The following is a 17,036-nucleotide window of genomic DNA, read 5'->3' as shown; positions in this document are numbered from 1 at the left end:
TATCACTTTAAAAGAATTCTCCTATATTTAATTACAACGAGACAGAAAGACAGAAGCAGCAAACTGAGTATATGAACAAAACACATTACAATAGTAAGAAGATAACTACCCCAATTTGCAACAGTTTGAATTTGAAATTATGTGTCCAATCGGACTTGGCTGAAACTGGATTACTTGTTATGTTAAAGATTGCGCGCTCGCTCAAAAATTTGAAAGGTTTGATTAGTTAGTAGATTGAAACATAATTGTGAAAAAAAATAATGCTATTCGTATGGTTTATAAGGAAGAACTATAAAAAGTTGACAATTTGTCAAGATTAGGGTCAATTGCGGATGTTTTTGTGGTACTTTAACGTCTGCATTTGTTTAAAAACTAAAACACTGCAGGAACTTTTCTTCTATTTTATTCGGCAATCACTGGCAGCTCCACTTTCTTCTTGATCTTGGCGACATTTTCATTCCAAGTTTGTTTATTAACAAGGATTGAAAATTATACAGAAATCAAGGTTAATATATTTGTAATTAAAATTTTGGCATTTTCCAAATTTATCTGTTAAATTAGTAGTTATAGAATACTTTAGCAAAATCAAAGACTCAAAAATTATAATTAATTTTTTAATCATATAGGCAAAGACAAAAATACGAAGGAGAGAAGATTAATCTATATCGCCCCTTGTAAACAAATTTCTTTGCTTTGTTACTGCCGCACTCACTTGTCACACTCTGCTTATAGAATACTAGTTCAACTACTCAAATAACTCAAAAAAAGAAAGAACTTTATTGAAAATTAAATCCACTATTGGAACAACAATTAAAATTCAATATCTTTGTGTTATAAACTTGAATAAAAATAAATGACCAACTACACATAAACTATGAATAAGAGATTATAATGTACTAATTATCATTCATTAAATCATTAAATATGAATTAAGAATAATTATGAATAAATATTAGGGCATTCAATAAACTGTGTGTTCAAATTAGGTTTTATAAACTATCAAGTAAATAAATTACAGAGATTATAAGAGAAAATCTCATTGACAAGTTTTATTTAAAAATACATACAATTTGAACAACAGTCGTATTTTTAATTTCATAGTGTAAAGAGTGTTCTTGCGATGCTGTTATCAATATTGCTACAATAGAAAGAAACAAAAACAGCCATTAAAAATAAATTATCAGTTATTGACAAAAACAGGCCAACTCTTTAATAAAAGATTAAAAAGAATAGAATACCTGATTTTATCAGACCAGGTATAAATAACCAGTGTTTTCAAATCACAGTGTTATACAGGGTGTATCATATTTTAACAAAAAACTACCACAACATCAACAAATGCAAAATTTTAGACAATCAGCTCTATAATAGCATGCATACATCATACTCGTATATACTATATCCCAATAACCAATCACATGTCAGATCACCAAGATCTGAAAAGAATGTCATCAACTAGCTATGAATAATTTATTGGTTTTGATGAAAGTGAGCCCAAAGAATACCCCTAGCAAGAAATAAAGAGAAAAACAAAGAAAAATTACATATAATTTAGTGCTTCAGCAAGTGTGCATAATGAAGAAATCAGCCAAGAGGCCAACGATGCATGAGGCAGTCAACACCTAAAAGATTAAAATACCAACACCTCCTCCAATATTTGTTTATGGATCTATAGTTTATTATAACGTAATGAAGAAATGAAAACTCAATAGAATAGTGGAAAACAAACAGTTCATTACAAAATTATTAGCATACAATACTGTAAAAATAATTAGCCATACACTTGATACATACAAGTTAATAAAACTTAGGAGTCATCATACATACCAACAAAGAAAAAATCAGAACTGAGTTAGTTATATAGAGACAGAACCACTTGATTTCTTTTTTGTCGAGTATATATATATATATATATATATATATATATATATATATATATATATATATATATATATATAAAATACTTATGAACGAAATACTTGTACTGGTTGCCAGGAAAAAAATCAACACTGGCCCTGGAAAACAGACTTCTGACAGACAGAACAAAACCATTATAAAGCCAATTTGGATGTATGATGTGCAGCTATGGGGATGTGCTAGCAAATCACATACAAGTATTATCCATAGAAGTAAATCCAAAATCCTATATATGATAAACAAATGCCCCCTGGTATATTTCAAACCTATCTCTTCACGAAGATTTAAAGTACAAAATACTGCAATGGACTAGAATTATAATCATTCCCTTACTCTATTCACTCTTAGGACCCCAAATGACAGATGACTCAAAATAAACTGACCCTCTGACCTGAAAGAAGGTTGAAGAGGACCTATCACTGGAGATTACTCCAATAGAAGTGTAGTTTTGATTGCTAATAAAACAAAATTATAAAAAAAATATTTAAAATAACCTGAAACAGTATGCCTCAATAGATATTTTGTTGGGTTTTTTTTTTCACTCACCTGTGCACTGGTATCCTTGAGGTCCTATTCCATATAATATTTGATGGCAGTTGCTACAAAATATCACAGTATAGTATTGTTGTGCTACAAATTGATGACCCATAATATTTAACTGAAATAAAGCAGTGATGATGTTCAATAGATATTGAGTAGTGGGTTTAATAATTTCTTATATTTCAAATTACTTAAGTCACAAATATAATGAGAAAAAATAAAATATTCGGAGGGTTAAGGAAAATAATAGCTGATGTTAGAAGTCTAGTTTTGACTCAAATAAAGAATGAGCCAGTAGCGTAGCTACAAGATGGCAAGCCAACAAAATGCCATGGACCTCCAACCAAAAGGTCTCCCGACCAGAGAATTTCAATTTCTAGTATTTATTATTACACATCTAGTAATAAAAATATTTGTCTGTAATGTATATCAGTTACCTAGTTAGTGGCATACAGAAGTAGAAAATTCTATTAAATTCCAAAGCATTGGTAACAAAAGTACTAGCCCAGTTTTAGCAAAAATGGTAAAAATAAATAAAATTACCAATTTCAGATAGGCGTGAACAAACATACATATTTAAAAATTTTATGGTCCAAAATTTGAAATTTGAGCTTTAATGATGTCATTAATAATTTTGCTGAAAAGAAAGAAGTTTTTATAATTACAATTGTGTACTAAAATTAAAATTGCGATTTCAGTTCAATATGTACTTCAAATTAGGTACCTTTAATTTAAAGTGAATTATTAGAAATGAATTAGTGAATTAGAAAATCATATAATTAGTATTATAGAGTTTGTATGTACCTACTTAATGTAGTAATTTATTTTTCAACACTTACAAGTAAAAGTGAATAACTGAATATTATAAAATAATAAATACTATTATTGTTAGTTCAGTTTCTTTTTATTAGTGGATCTGATGAATTTGCTTCAGGCCTCGATTGTTAGAGGTAAACAATATAGTGAAAATATAACAAATACCAATTATGTTGACACAAAACAGAATGAACATTTTACCAACATAATACTGAATTAATAACCTAGGCTGGTCAAATATTTCATATTTGATCATTGAAATAATATTACACATATATACAGTTGTGGTGAAAAGTCAAAAAAGTGCAAAATTATAATGTAGCAAATTTAAAATATTCTGTGATTGATACAATTATCTAATTATTATTTAGTAAAACTCTAATTGTTTAATGCAGCGAGAGATATCTTCAAAAGAAGATATTTGAGTGTGATCTTGTACGAAAGAGTTAGAAAAAAATGTCGTTGCAGCTATTTTTCTAGTTTTTCTAGATTTCTAGTTCAATTTAATTTCAGAAATTTGGTAGCAGTTAAAAATATTGCTGCTCGATACATAAAGAAATGAGAAAAATGGGTTTGTTTCTACTTATAAGTCGTTGATATTTCCAAAACCTCACCTTTCTAGAATATTTCCCAATAAATTTGGTTCTAAATGATTTTTCTTTGTTAACAAATGTAGGGCACCTATCCAAGGCATGTACAGCGGGTGGACGGATTTGAAATATTCTAGTAAGGACAGTCGTTAATGCAGCCGCCATATAAAAACGTTTAATATCATAACTCTCCTTTTCGATCTCTTCCAAATAAGGATCCAACTTTTCTAAAAATAATGTTTCATACAACTTAGTTTCTTTAGCTTTATCGTGATACACTTCAGCCAAAGCTGCATCAGTTGGACCATAAATTGTACCTAATCCAGCAGTTCGTTTCTGCTGAAAATCTGCCAACTGTCTAGTAAGTTCTTCTTTGGCACGAGATCTTGCTTTCCAGAATATTTTACGAAGAATTTCTTCTTTGTCATATTCTCTGGTAAGTACCTCATCTATTTCTCGAGCAATATTTTCATCTACATTACTCAACCTGAGAGGCTAAAAATAGAAGAACAAAATTAGTATCAAAATAATTAGCACGAAAAGAGTTAGTGAGAGTGAGATTATTAAAAAATTGTTTGTTGTAGTTGAATGTGATACAGTTTTACTTCAATTTAGTGAACCATAAAAAATATAAAATCTACATATTTCTGACCAATTTAATAATTTGGGCATATTTTAGATATTTTTAATAAAATTGAATAAATATACGTTGCAAGCTTCGAATTTTTTTTTTTTTTAATTGAGATTTGTAGAATTAACTTTCTTTTGGAAGGCTATTTCTATACGTTAGATGGTGACGACAATACTTTACATATCCAAGTGTTGAAAATCATTCTTTCTTTTCTTTTCGTTTGTGAATCTCTTGATCGTTTCTACATAAGTATATTTTTCAACTACTTCTTGTTGTACCTGCTTGGTGTCACATTTAGCCCCTATGTCCTCCTCTACCTATTTTTCCACGATTTATATTATCCAGAGTTTTCCCCCGATTTTCTCCAATTTCTTTTACCTAGTTCATTGTCTTCTTTGTTCCTCTTTGATTTTTCCTTGAATCATTTTGCTGTCCGTTTTTTGTTGACTCATTCTAATTATACACTACATATACCAATATCTTTCCTTTACATTTGTTGTACATGTTTGCCTTGTTATTTCCCTTATGTAATTGTTTCTGATTCTCATCTATTTTGTTTTTGCAACTATTTCTCTCAAATGTTTTATTTCAATTGTCTCAATAATAGTTTCATGCTTTCTGAAATGTGCTACTAGAAGAATAATTATTACACTATGCATTCTTGTTTTTGTTTCTATATCTATTTGTTTGGGCCTAGTTTAATTTATTGAATTGTATCTTCTTACTAATTTATTAGCTTTGTTAATTCTGCATTCATTTCTCCAGCTTCTGTGACGATTTTGTATAGACATTCATATGTCAATATTCTTTCCAAAATGTTTTCTTTGACATTGAGTTAGCTATGGTGTTTACATATAACTGGTTCTAAATTTTCATTGTTTATTGTAATATCTAGTTATCTTCGTTTTTTAAGTCTTTCAACTATCTTACCCAAGACCAAAATGAAGGGCAAAGGGTTTAAATGTCTATCTAGAACATTAAAAGGGGTCCTCAGATCTATGTTGGATATAATTCTTCTCCTTTCTGGATTTTCCTTTCCATCAATCTTCTGGGTACACATATATTATTGCTTGTTTGTCTGTCAGACAGAAAAGCTGATTGTTCTTTTAATCTATGTTCCATAAATACTCTCAAATTTTTTTCCGAAATTTTAGTATAGAATTTGAATGAAATTTGATCCAAAAACCGTAATTTTGCAGCTTATTTGATCTCAACTTTTGTGTATGTGTATACATTGTTCCTCACTGTATCTGAATCTTTTATGTTTAGCTTCTTTATGTATCTTTATATATCGTTAGCCATCCATTTTATAATATTCAATATTATTGTATTTTCTACACCAACTTTTCTCTTTTTTTATTTTATTTATCGAGTTTTTAACTCATTCTTTGGTTGTTTCTTCTATTTTCTACACTTTTTCTTTTTATATGTAGGACTATCATATTTACTTGGGTAATATCGTTTCCATATTTATAGAATGTCTCCTATTTCTGTCTTCATCTGGTTGCACTTTGCGTTAAATTTTTTTTTCTTTTTAATCTTAATATAACATGAATTTACACTAGAAGAAATGGTTGTTATTAATGAGGATATTTCTATTGAATATCACATTGATAGTTTTTCAAGTACATTTTCATACCTTCTAAGTTTCTTCTTCTAGGAATGATTCATTATTCTTGTTTACTAAGCTGTAATTTTTTTATTTGATTAATTTTATATGAACTTACCGCTCCAGGTACTAGAAAACAGGAATGAATTTCGAAAGCCCACTTTCTCATCTCCTTCGCATTACCTTCTTTGTAAAGGTCAGTCAGAAGGTAAAACATCAAGCCATGTGGATCAGAATTGGATAGTATGTAGTTCATAAATACTGCAAGGTGAGGAAGATGTTCCCAAAGTCTTGATAAAGATTTGAAATGACCATGATCTTCCAACTGGTTCTAAAAATTATTCATTCATTGCTTTGCAACTCAGAGTTGTGAAAAGAATAATAAAAACCACATTGAAATAATATTAAGGATACCAGATATAGGTACCGAGTATATTGTAAAAAAGTAAAATAACTCACTATTTCTTGATCTGAGATTTCATCATCTTCCATACTCATGATTGGTTGTTGAGAAATTTGAGGGGTAGCAGCATGTATAGGTGAAGTATTTCCCAAAATTCTAGAACCATTGCTTCTAAATGAAGTCTCTGGTGAATCCGTGAAACTCTGAAATAAAAAAAAATTGAATTACTTATATACTTTCGCTGATGTCTTGCTTGATCTATTTCTATGATAAAACTTGCTGAGAAACGTAAAACAATCATAATTGTTAACTTTAGCTTCAAATTATTGGTTTGCATTTGAAGAATCAAAAGGGACCTATCACATTCCATCTATAATGTTGTTTCGACTATTTGTACCAATTTATAGCTTTATGCGAATTATTTTAAACTTGTATGTACCTACACGTTAATGAAGATTGCTGTCCGCTCAACTGCGTAGAGAAAAAATGTGATAATTTTTTTGTAACTGCATGAATGATGCCCCATCATTATTAAGATTTCTGAGCATGAGGTGGAATTTTAAAACTCATTACCATATGTAAACTGTCTTTTATAATGAAATCAAGAAATTTAGAAACCATAATCCCTAAATTGTTGAAAATTACCACAGAGAAGCAATGTGTGGAAGATGACTTTAATTATAAAAATAGCTAGTATATAGATGTTCACATTAATTGTCTTATTGAGAGAATAAATGAAAATATTAATCTACTTTCCACCAATAAAGAAAAATATATCTTATTTATAGGAGTTCTGTCATACTTGAAGAAGCAAAAAATTCGGTAAAAGAAAAAATCAACAGGAGATTCTGCAATCTTCAGCGGCGTTCCATTGTTGAAATAACTATTGTAAAGTTCTATTCTAACAGACAATAATTTTATATTGGAATTCTGTGAAAATAGATTCTTCAAGGTTCTAAAGAATTACTTTGTAAATTCAAAAATTTTTCTTACTTCTTTTTATGTTTAAAACCACACTTTATTAGAACACACCAAAGTATCTCAACATTTATAGTCATAATTTGGATGCGTACGCAGTTTTTTTAATCGTGGCCAATATTGGCACTAAATGGGCTTTAGAAAAGTCATACACTATTCATAGAATAAACAACGCGATAATATATAAAAATTAATTGTTAAATGCGTTCAATAAAAAAATTTTCTGATTTATATAATATTATTAATAGTAATAAAGGGACAATATTAAAATTAAATACAAAAACCGTAAATTAACTAAGATTTGAAAAACAAATAATCGAATTCAAACTTCAATTCAATTCAATATTTTATTTAAAATTGCTTTATTGTAATCAATTTTTTATTTTATTCATTACAGACATTATTTTTTTTTGACATTCAAAAAATAATTCTAACAAAAATTTTATTTCATATTTTATAAAATGTATACATATAATATTTAAAATTATTTTTAATAATTTTCGATCAAGTGTGTTGATCATGCTTTTAGTCAGAAGCGAAACGTCAAGAAGAAATAAGGTAGCTTGAATAGCTTAGCATTAGCTTAACTATTCAACAAGTAGAAGTCACTATATTAAAATCAAAAATACCAAAAAATAGAAGAAGTAATATTATATATCAAATGCCTTGTACTAATTGTGACACTGTCTACATAGGGCAGACTTCTCAGTATTTAGAAAACAGACTAAAAGGTCATCAATACGATAAAAAAATAAATCTGCATTAACGAACCATGAAATATCAAAAAAGCATAAATTAAATTATAAGGATCGAAAATTCTTGAATCGGAATCTAATACACGAAAAAGAGAATTTTTAGAAATTGTTCTAAATGTTCTTGATTTTAGGTCTCTTTTGTTTTAAAATTAGTTTTTTAATAATTTTATTTATTAAGATCTGATACTTATAATATTATCACAAATTTTAAATATAAATAAAAAACAAACAACAACAGAGCAATATCAAACCTCAAAATATAACTAAAACCAAAGAATTTATGAATCAAAACAGAAATATCAAAATTTTGAAAGCAGATAAATCTAATAAAACTATTATCATGAAATCAGAAGATTATAATTATAAAATGATGACATTATTAAACAATAAGACAACTAACAAAAAAATTAAACTAGACCCTACGAATTCTTATCAAAAACAAAATAATGATCTAATTGGATCTTGGGAAGAACAACTTTTTATTTCGCTATCAGATGCAAAAAAATTGAAAATTCAAAATGCCTTACTCCCTAAAGTATATGGTTTACCAAAGCTGCACAAGTCTTCGACCGATTGTTTCAAGTATTCAAACTCCTCTTACCCCATTATCTAATCATTTGTTTTATACCAAAACATATACATAAAAATTTCTACTGAATATGTATTTATTTCGTTAGATGTAGTTTATTTATGAACAAATATTCCTCTTTCCATTGTGAAAAATATATTAATAAAAAATGGGACAAAGAATATACAGAAATACTTCAAAACTAATTTAATAAAGCTATAGAACTTACACTAATAACAACATACTTCAAATATGAATATGAAATATACAAACAAATTGATGGTTGTGCTATGGGGAGCTTCCATTTCAAATTTTATAGCACAATTAGTAATGGAAAATCTTGAGGAAACTGTCCTAAGCAAACTTGATATAAATATTCCATTCTATTTCCGTTATGTAGATTGTATTACTGCCGTACCAAAGAATCAAATGGAAAACATAAATAAAAAAATTCAATTCTTATCATTTAAAGACTTCAATTCACAATCGAAATCGAACAAATTAATAAAATCAATTTGAATAACAATAACATAAGAACAGAATGGTATTCGAAACCAGCTTGGTCGTCAAGATATTTAAACTTCAATTCATGTCATGTTACAAAAAAGATCAGTGATAATAAGTTTGGATGATAGATCTATCCAAATTATTATCCGGACAAAATTATAAAATGATCTTTATTTTAATATATTTAATAAAATTTCTTTAATTTCTTAATTCTTAGACCTTTTGATATGTTTATGTTTTTTAATGTTCTTCATTTTTGGTCTCTTCTGTTTCAAAATTATTCTTTTTAATAATTTTCAAAAGGTAGATAAAAATTGACATTTCGACTAATTTTGAGTTTTACCAAAATATTTTGTTAATATTGTAAAAATCAAGATCCTTATTTAATTATCTATAAAGAGACATTGTCATCTGTTTTGATTCGTCCGACAATAAGGCACTAGAAAGATGAGTATTTTCTTCCGCCAGTTTGTATCTTAATAAATGACACTACACAACACGACACTTATTCTCGCTTCTGTTCGGTCTAACTAGAGGATACAAAATGGCAGATAAGAATATCTACTTCGTTAGTGCTCTACCGACAACAAACAAACACGTGGCAGATAACATATGTACGATGACATTTAATATCCATAGAATGCGTTATATGTGACAATACTGTAAAACAACGGGATGCTGTGACAACCTCATGTAATGATCTAGCATAATAGTAGAAAGAATTTTAGTGATTTTTCCTGTAAATTTATAAGGATTGATGCAGAACCCTGGTGTAAATGTGAATGTATATAAATCAAATATTTATTCATGGAAATATCAAACAATGTTTCAATTGAGAACCTTTAATAATTTAATTTCGTTATAAAAACATTTAAAAGAGGTGACCTAAACATAAATTTACAAAGTTTTGGTAGATACATTAGGAGCATCTGCAGTATCATATGATATAGGGAAAATTGCTACAATACACGAAAATGTTAGAAAATCCACGATCTCTTGTTGCAAAATTGTCGTGTGGCTATCAGAAGAATCGTTAAAGATGGTGGTCTCTCATACCATGTAATATTATGAGGTTGTTTGAAAAGTTTCCGACCTAACAGAACCTAAGAAACAAAGCATTTTTTTAAAATTGATTTTATCTTTCAACATAGTCTTCTTTTAAGTCCATACACTTAGTCCCACGATGTTCTAACCTTCATAACTTTTTCCTTAAAAGACGCGTTTACTTATGCGATAACGTCCTCTTCTGATGAAAATCTTTATTCTATAAGACTTCAAAGTTAGGAAATAGGAAAAGGTCTCTAGGGACCTGATCTAGTGAATACGGTGGGTGCTTAGCTAATTCGTGAATGTTAGTATTGCGATCAACGGAGTGTGAGAAGGTGCGTTATCGTGATGGAAAACCACTTTCTTTTTTTTAATGCGGTCGCTTTTTGAAGATATTCACACAATTCCATGATTAACCCAAAAAATGGTTGCAATTACTTTACCCCGATGGAATAGTCTTGGCCTTGTTCGAAGCAAGTTCGCTTTTTGATATCTCTCTAATCATAATCTGACTTCGATCGTCGGTTCTTGAAGTTTTTGGTCGTCCCAAACGCTAGTTGTCAGTCAAACTCATATACAGGGTTTGTCCGGAAAGTAATAGGACTGATTTTCTTCCGCCGCGATTGTACTTCAGAGCGTGCGCGCACCGACTGGATTCGGTAGAGGGCGTTCCTAGCTAACAAACGAGCGGCTGGTCAGTTGTCTCCGAGCACCTGGAGAGTCAGGACAGGCATTTTCGCGCGATGTGTTTCTGTGAGTTATGCAAGCCGAAAATGCAGCGTTCGTTAGAGCAGAGGTACGCGATTAAATTCTGTGTGAAACTCGGTAAATCTGCGACAGAGAAGTTTGATATGATCAAGCAGGCTTACCCAGATGTTGCTTTAGCAAGAAGTTGTGTGTTTCGGTGGCACCAGGCCTTTTTGGAGGGCCGGGAAGAGGTCGCCGATGAAGACCGTGCTGGAAGACCTTCGACTTCGACAAACACCGACAATGTGACTCGTGTGCGCAAAGTTTTGAACACAGACCGTCGACTGTGTCGAAGTGCTCAAACGAAGGGTCAATCGGGTCCGACAAGACATCGTAGCAGACTGGAAGTTGCACCACGACAACGCCCCGGCTCACACCGCCTTTCTTGTGAACATCTACCTGACTAAGGCCGGCATTCCAACGCTTCCGCAGCCGCCCTACAGCCCAGATGTGCCCCCCCCCCGGACTTTTTTTTGTTTCCTCGCCTGAAAAGGCCGATGAAAGGGAAGCATTTCGAGACGACGGAGGGGATCCAAGCAGCATGCACCGCGGCTCTCAAGGCTATTCCGGAGAATGCCTTCCGTGACGCCTTCAATGCTTGGAAATCGCGCTGGCAGCGCTGCATCGACGCAGAAGGAGCCTATTTTGAAAGTTTTTAAAGAATTGTAACGATTGTACTCTTTCATTTGTGTAGGCGTATTGTCTTTGAACAATAAAAAACTCGATAGTCAACTAGATTGAAATTTCAATGAGAACCTGAACAAATTGTCTGAAACGGTAGGTACCATAAATCTTGACAGATGCTTTTAAACAAACTTTTGATCAATACATATTAGATATGCTTCCTGGATATTCTCAAACATACCTTTATATCAAAAAAGTTTGCATTCAAGTTAGTTATCCAATAGAATTTGTATAATTATGCTTAGTTTACCTCTTCATAAACTAGAATTAGAATGAATACTACTCCGTAATTTGAATCCATCGAAACTTTGTAGAGGTACTCGTGAATAGTGTCCTTGCTATAAAGAATATAGAACGCTGGATAATGTCTAGATGCGAAAAAATTGTTAATATTACGAATTCCCATAATACCGTCGAATTTCCCCTAAGAATTAAAAAAACTGTACAAAGTTACAAGGGCGAATGTTATGCAAAGCTGACATAGCTATAATTAAGGATTTCTGTATTCATTGGCTACTTTACGTGCTAGTAGCGTTTAGCTCCAGAAAATCAAACACCAATTATTGTATATACGGAGATTTTTCAATCAACAAGGAAAACAAAAAAATAAAGAGCACAGTATCGTTACACAAAGTAGAATTATAACATTGAATTTTTCTATTTCTTAATGCGAAATATAGTATTATTAAATTTTTGTAAATGAAGCAAATAGAAACTACACTTTTTCGTTAAATTTTACGCGGAAGAAGTCGCAGGTAACAGCTAGATAAAAAATAAAAATAATATCTTTGCCAATTTTTCATTGTAAATTCGTCAGGGGCGGAGCAAGGGAACAGCTCTCTTATATGTAACATTTACGAGATTCAGTAAAAATAACTCATTTTATAAAAATTACCTAATAACCAAAAGTTTGCCGTTCTTTCAATTAATTACCCACGACATATGTTTCGACTTTCCTCTCCTAGATCCGGGGCTGTATTCGATCTTCTCCGTATTTTAAAGGATGCTATAATATCAGTCACACACAATGAATTTGATTAATAATAATTTTCCTTAAATTCATTTTAATGATCATAACTTCGGAGAATATGAGACCTGAATAACACTTAATAAAATAATAAATTTTTTATAGAGTCGACTTGGAAGATGGTACATAAATAAAACACTGCGAGCAATACAAGTACTTGGGAAGAAAAATAACACAAAGTGGGCACAGCATTCAAAGAAATAAATGTACAGAGCAGAAAAACTATATATATACATATGATGAATGGAATATTATGGGACTGAATAATATAAAATAATAAATACATAACAAGATCCTCAAAAATGGATTTCTGGAGAAGAGCAGCCGGCAAATCCAGGAGAGACAGGATAAGATATGACAGCATAAGGAAGCCAGGAACCAAACAACTAATCTGGTATGATGATGTATAAAGGCTGTCAGACAACAGAATACCGAAACAGGTTCCAAAGTGGACATCATAAGGGAGAAGGAGAAATTGGAAGATCACGAAGGAGCACTGGAGAGGGCAAATATATTTAAATACAGGGGAGAGAACTAATAGATGACCTTTGGTAGGATAAAGATAGATGGTAGCTAGAAATCGGAAGACGTCGGAGAACGTTCAAAATCGAGATAAAAAAAAATTATCATTTTTTTTTCTTAATTTGTATTAAAGCTCTGCAGCATTGCAGCGCTTATGTACTAGTCGCCCTGTATGAGTATAAAGACATAGTATTTACTTAAATTGCGGTATCCGGTCTTTGCGCATCTCCAAGTCAGGTGAAATTGTACAAGTTGTAAATACGATGAGCTGAAGGGTTTTTTTGTAATTTAATTATTATGAGCAATGTAATCGACATGTCACTGAGGTTTGTAGTTTTTGTACTTTTGGTTTTCTGACATGAAAAAGTGTACATTTTGTTCTGGATTTTATTAGATCTTTCCAAAAATTCATTTCTTTATTTATAAATAATTGGAATATTGAATAGTCTTACTATTGTGTTTTCAATTTAGTTTAGGTCTACTTAGATACAAAAAACAGTAAAAAACATAACTTTAGTACAGAGGTGAATCATATTAAAATGCTTACCTCATCAAATTGCTGTTCTTCTACTCCTATTATTCCTTCTTTTCTTGAAGACTGCGGACTGGGATAGGGTGGTGGTGGTGTACCAGGTGGTGTTTCCCAATCTTCCTGTCTATTTAAATCATTTAAGCTTTCAGACGTTTTCAAATTACTACTACTTTCATGTGTCCCTGTTAAAGTTTCGGGACTAGACTTTGTTCTATGATGCGTGGGATTCGGTGACTGTAAATTAAAATAAATAAGTAGAACGAATTATGAGATTGCAGGGTTGTTAGTTATGTTCGCCCTTGAGTGGTTTAAAAAATATGTTATCATTCATGAGCCGGAATGACTATTAATAAAAAAGATCTCATCAAAAGATCTTCAGAAGTTTTTATAAAATATTATTATGAATTTATTGCAAAAAAATGTCTACACACCCTTTTAATGAAAGATTAAACTCGTTTTTGTTTGTTTCTGGAAACTACCTTAATACCGATTGTGATTATCCAAATAAAAAAAATTGATATATTGAGCAATTTACATTTATCTATAATCATAGCAAATACTGTGAAATACAATTCGTTCAGATAATATTCCTAATTTTTAAACATATAAAAACATTTTCAACCGTCAGATATATTATAAGAACGTTTCTTATTATATTTTCAAAGACTGCTCTGTTATGTCTTTTAAAGGGATTTTCCTCTAACAACAAACTACAATATTTGAACAATTTTTTTACAAATATTATCTTATAACCACGCATTATCAATGCCACTGTCCTTTGTTTCAACATTATGTTTCGAAAAACTATTTTCTGATATTTTTAGTAGATGAAGTTAACCCAAGTTATTTTTCTAGAAGGCTTTCGATTGGGTTTGACACACCAAACTTGTTAGGAAGCTTCTGACTATCCGCCTACCATATACGATAATGAAATTGATATATTTATAGCTCACTAATCGTTCCTTAAATATCAAAGTTAGTTATTGCTAATCTCAACCGTTGAACCCTCTGACTAGCATTTCACAAAGATCCATACTTCCCCCTTCCTCCTATACATCATTTCTAAGTATGATACTCCAGCACCTGGAGATGCCGCAAAAATGCTTTCTTCCCAAAGATAAGTTCTCTCAACGTCCGATCCCAAAATATCCTGACCAAATTCTCGGATTGGTGCAGGGAATGGAGGGTAACTATCAATTCCCAAAAAACTCCGAGCACAGTACGAAAAAGGCACTCGGAGGAAAGTTCGGATGAACACACCCTCTTACTCTACTTCATATTCATAAAACCTACATGAGTACTTGATTTCTAACAAATGTTATTGTAAGAGCAGAAAAATGGGTACAAGTTATAATAGACGGATTCATAAAATATGCATCAACAACTCCAATCTTTTTTTATTGGTGCAATAACTGAAATTCAATTTCAGTTTATTAGTTTTTCTATTTACTTTTGTACTTGAGAAAATAAACATTTTTGGAGTTTACTGCTTAAGAATCGATTTGCATATATAAGGGGCCCGGTATGAGAAAAATGTGAGGAGTAAAATCTATCGATGAATGACCTCGTTACGTTTTTGGTGCGCACCCTATGATGCGCAACTTTCTAATTTGTCAGTGTCGACATACTTATATTGCTGTTTTTATTATATCAATATCAATAATTAATATTGTTATTGTGAAGTTTTAATTTTTATCATTGTGTTCCGCTAAAGTGAACTGAAAGTATTTTCAAATAACTATTGCCGAAAGAGGTGTAGATGATATTACCGGAACATCTAAAAAATACGTGGTTGCAAGGAACGTTATAATTCATGTATTATATGTATGAGCATGTGCAATTTGTATTTATTAAATATTTTAATAATTATCGATGTAGTTCATATAAATATATATTTGAAAACAACACATAAAATTAGATAATCAACCCAATATGAATTATCGAGATTATTGACTATTGTAAAAAGTTTAATGTAAAATATTTCATCGATTAGTTATAATAAATGTATATGAAATGAATAAATATATATTTATATATGTATATTATTTTCATTAATTAACAAATTTACCCTTTTATACAGTATCAATCTTTTTTAAGTTAAATAAACTCTTTTGCGTCTGGTTAGACTATCGAACTTAAGGAGTAAACTCCAGTCGTGCGTCGGAGCAGGCACACACATTTTTTTTATAACTGTATCCTTAATGAATTATCGAGTCAAATAACACCATCATATATGTCAAATAACCGAATATCATAAGCTTCTCACTTGGAAAATTGGTGGTTGTACCTTTTATCAGAAGGGGGTTGAACGAAGGAATCGCATTTTCACGTTAACGCATGTCAATACATAATTTATATTCGACATTTTACGGGTTCCATCAATATGTACAGCAAAAAGTTTAGTATAGGGGTAAAATTGTATAAATTAGAAAAAAAAATTAAAATTAAAGATATTATAATTTACTCGTGAAATTTGTATATACATACGAGTAAATATAAAGTTACTGATTATTGTGAATAATAAATAATTCGCTAGCATTGATATTCATTTAATAGTCGAAATTTTGTTAACACGTCATTACTATGCAGCTGCGTATTTTTCTGGGAAAACAACAAATTTATCAATCAGTTCCGACATAAATGAATGATAACCTTTATTTTCAAATAAACCAGTGGATACAAAAAATTTAAAAATAAATGACCAATTAATTTGTAGATTTGTAGAGTGGAAATATTTTAATTCATAAAATTACCAGCTAATTACATTAGTAAAGCGAAAGCTTTATGAATAGTGTAGAAATAGTGTAGAGCTAAGAATGGTGTGAACGTGTTGGGTTTTGGTATGGTGATAATATCGCGTGAAAAAGTTCTATTATAGACGAAATATAATTAAATGAAATAATTTGAAAAACGAAAATTCTCGATACATTTGAAATATGTGCACGTGTTATTTTTCAATACACAAATTAGGGTATGCCACTTAGCGGATACTTATATAAGGAAATGATAAATTTTTTTATAGTTCATGTCGTTATTATTTTTTACCAAAGAAAATATATATCTATTTCATTATTACCTAACCGATAGTTTTCTTCGAGAAACGTTTTTCTACAACTGCTATAAGTAGTGATGTATTTCGCATAGTTTACTTAACTTTGAAACA

The 17,036-nt window shown here is 30.5% G+C and overlaps 1 protein-coding gene across 4 annotated transcripts in view; it reads right to left on the bottom strand.

Annotated features, from left to right (window-relative positions):
* The window catches only part of LOC130441850 (rho guanine nucleotide exchange factor 12), a 229,572-nt gene that overhangs the window by 164,993 nt on the left and 47,543 nt on the right, over nt 1-17,036 (bottom strand). For all 4 annotated transcript variants that reach the window (XM_056775661.1, XM_056775664.1, XM_056775662.1 and 1 more), the window contains 5 exons: nt 13,889-14,107; nt 6,563-6,709; nt 6,222-6,434; nt 3,888-4,358; nt 2,464-2,575 (listed from right to left, as the gene is read on the bottom strand). In XM_056775661.1, the coding sequence (XP_056631639.1) occupies nt 2,464-2,575; nt 3,888-4,358; nt 6,222-6,434; nt 6,563-6,709; nt 13,889-14,107 (1,162 nt within the window). The remainder of the gene's footprint in view (nt 1-2,463; nt 2,576-3,887; nt 4,359-6,221; nt 6,435-6,562; nt 6,710-13,888; nt 14,108-17,036) is intronic.

The sequence above is a fragment of the Diorhabda sublineata genome, chromosome 3 (assembly GCF_026230105.1).
Source record: "Diorhabda sublineata isolate icDioSubl1.1 chromosome 3, icDioSubl1.1, whole genome shotgun sequence".
Taxonomy (NCBI): domain Eukaryota; kingdom Metazoa; phylum Arthropoda; class Insecta; order Coleoptera; family Chrysomelidae; genus Diorhabda; species Diorhabda sublineata.
Note: the sequence above shows the minus strand (reverse complement) of the source record. Positions and strands in the feature narration are given on the sequence as shown.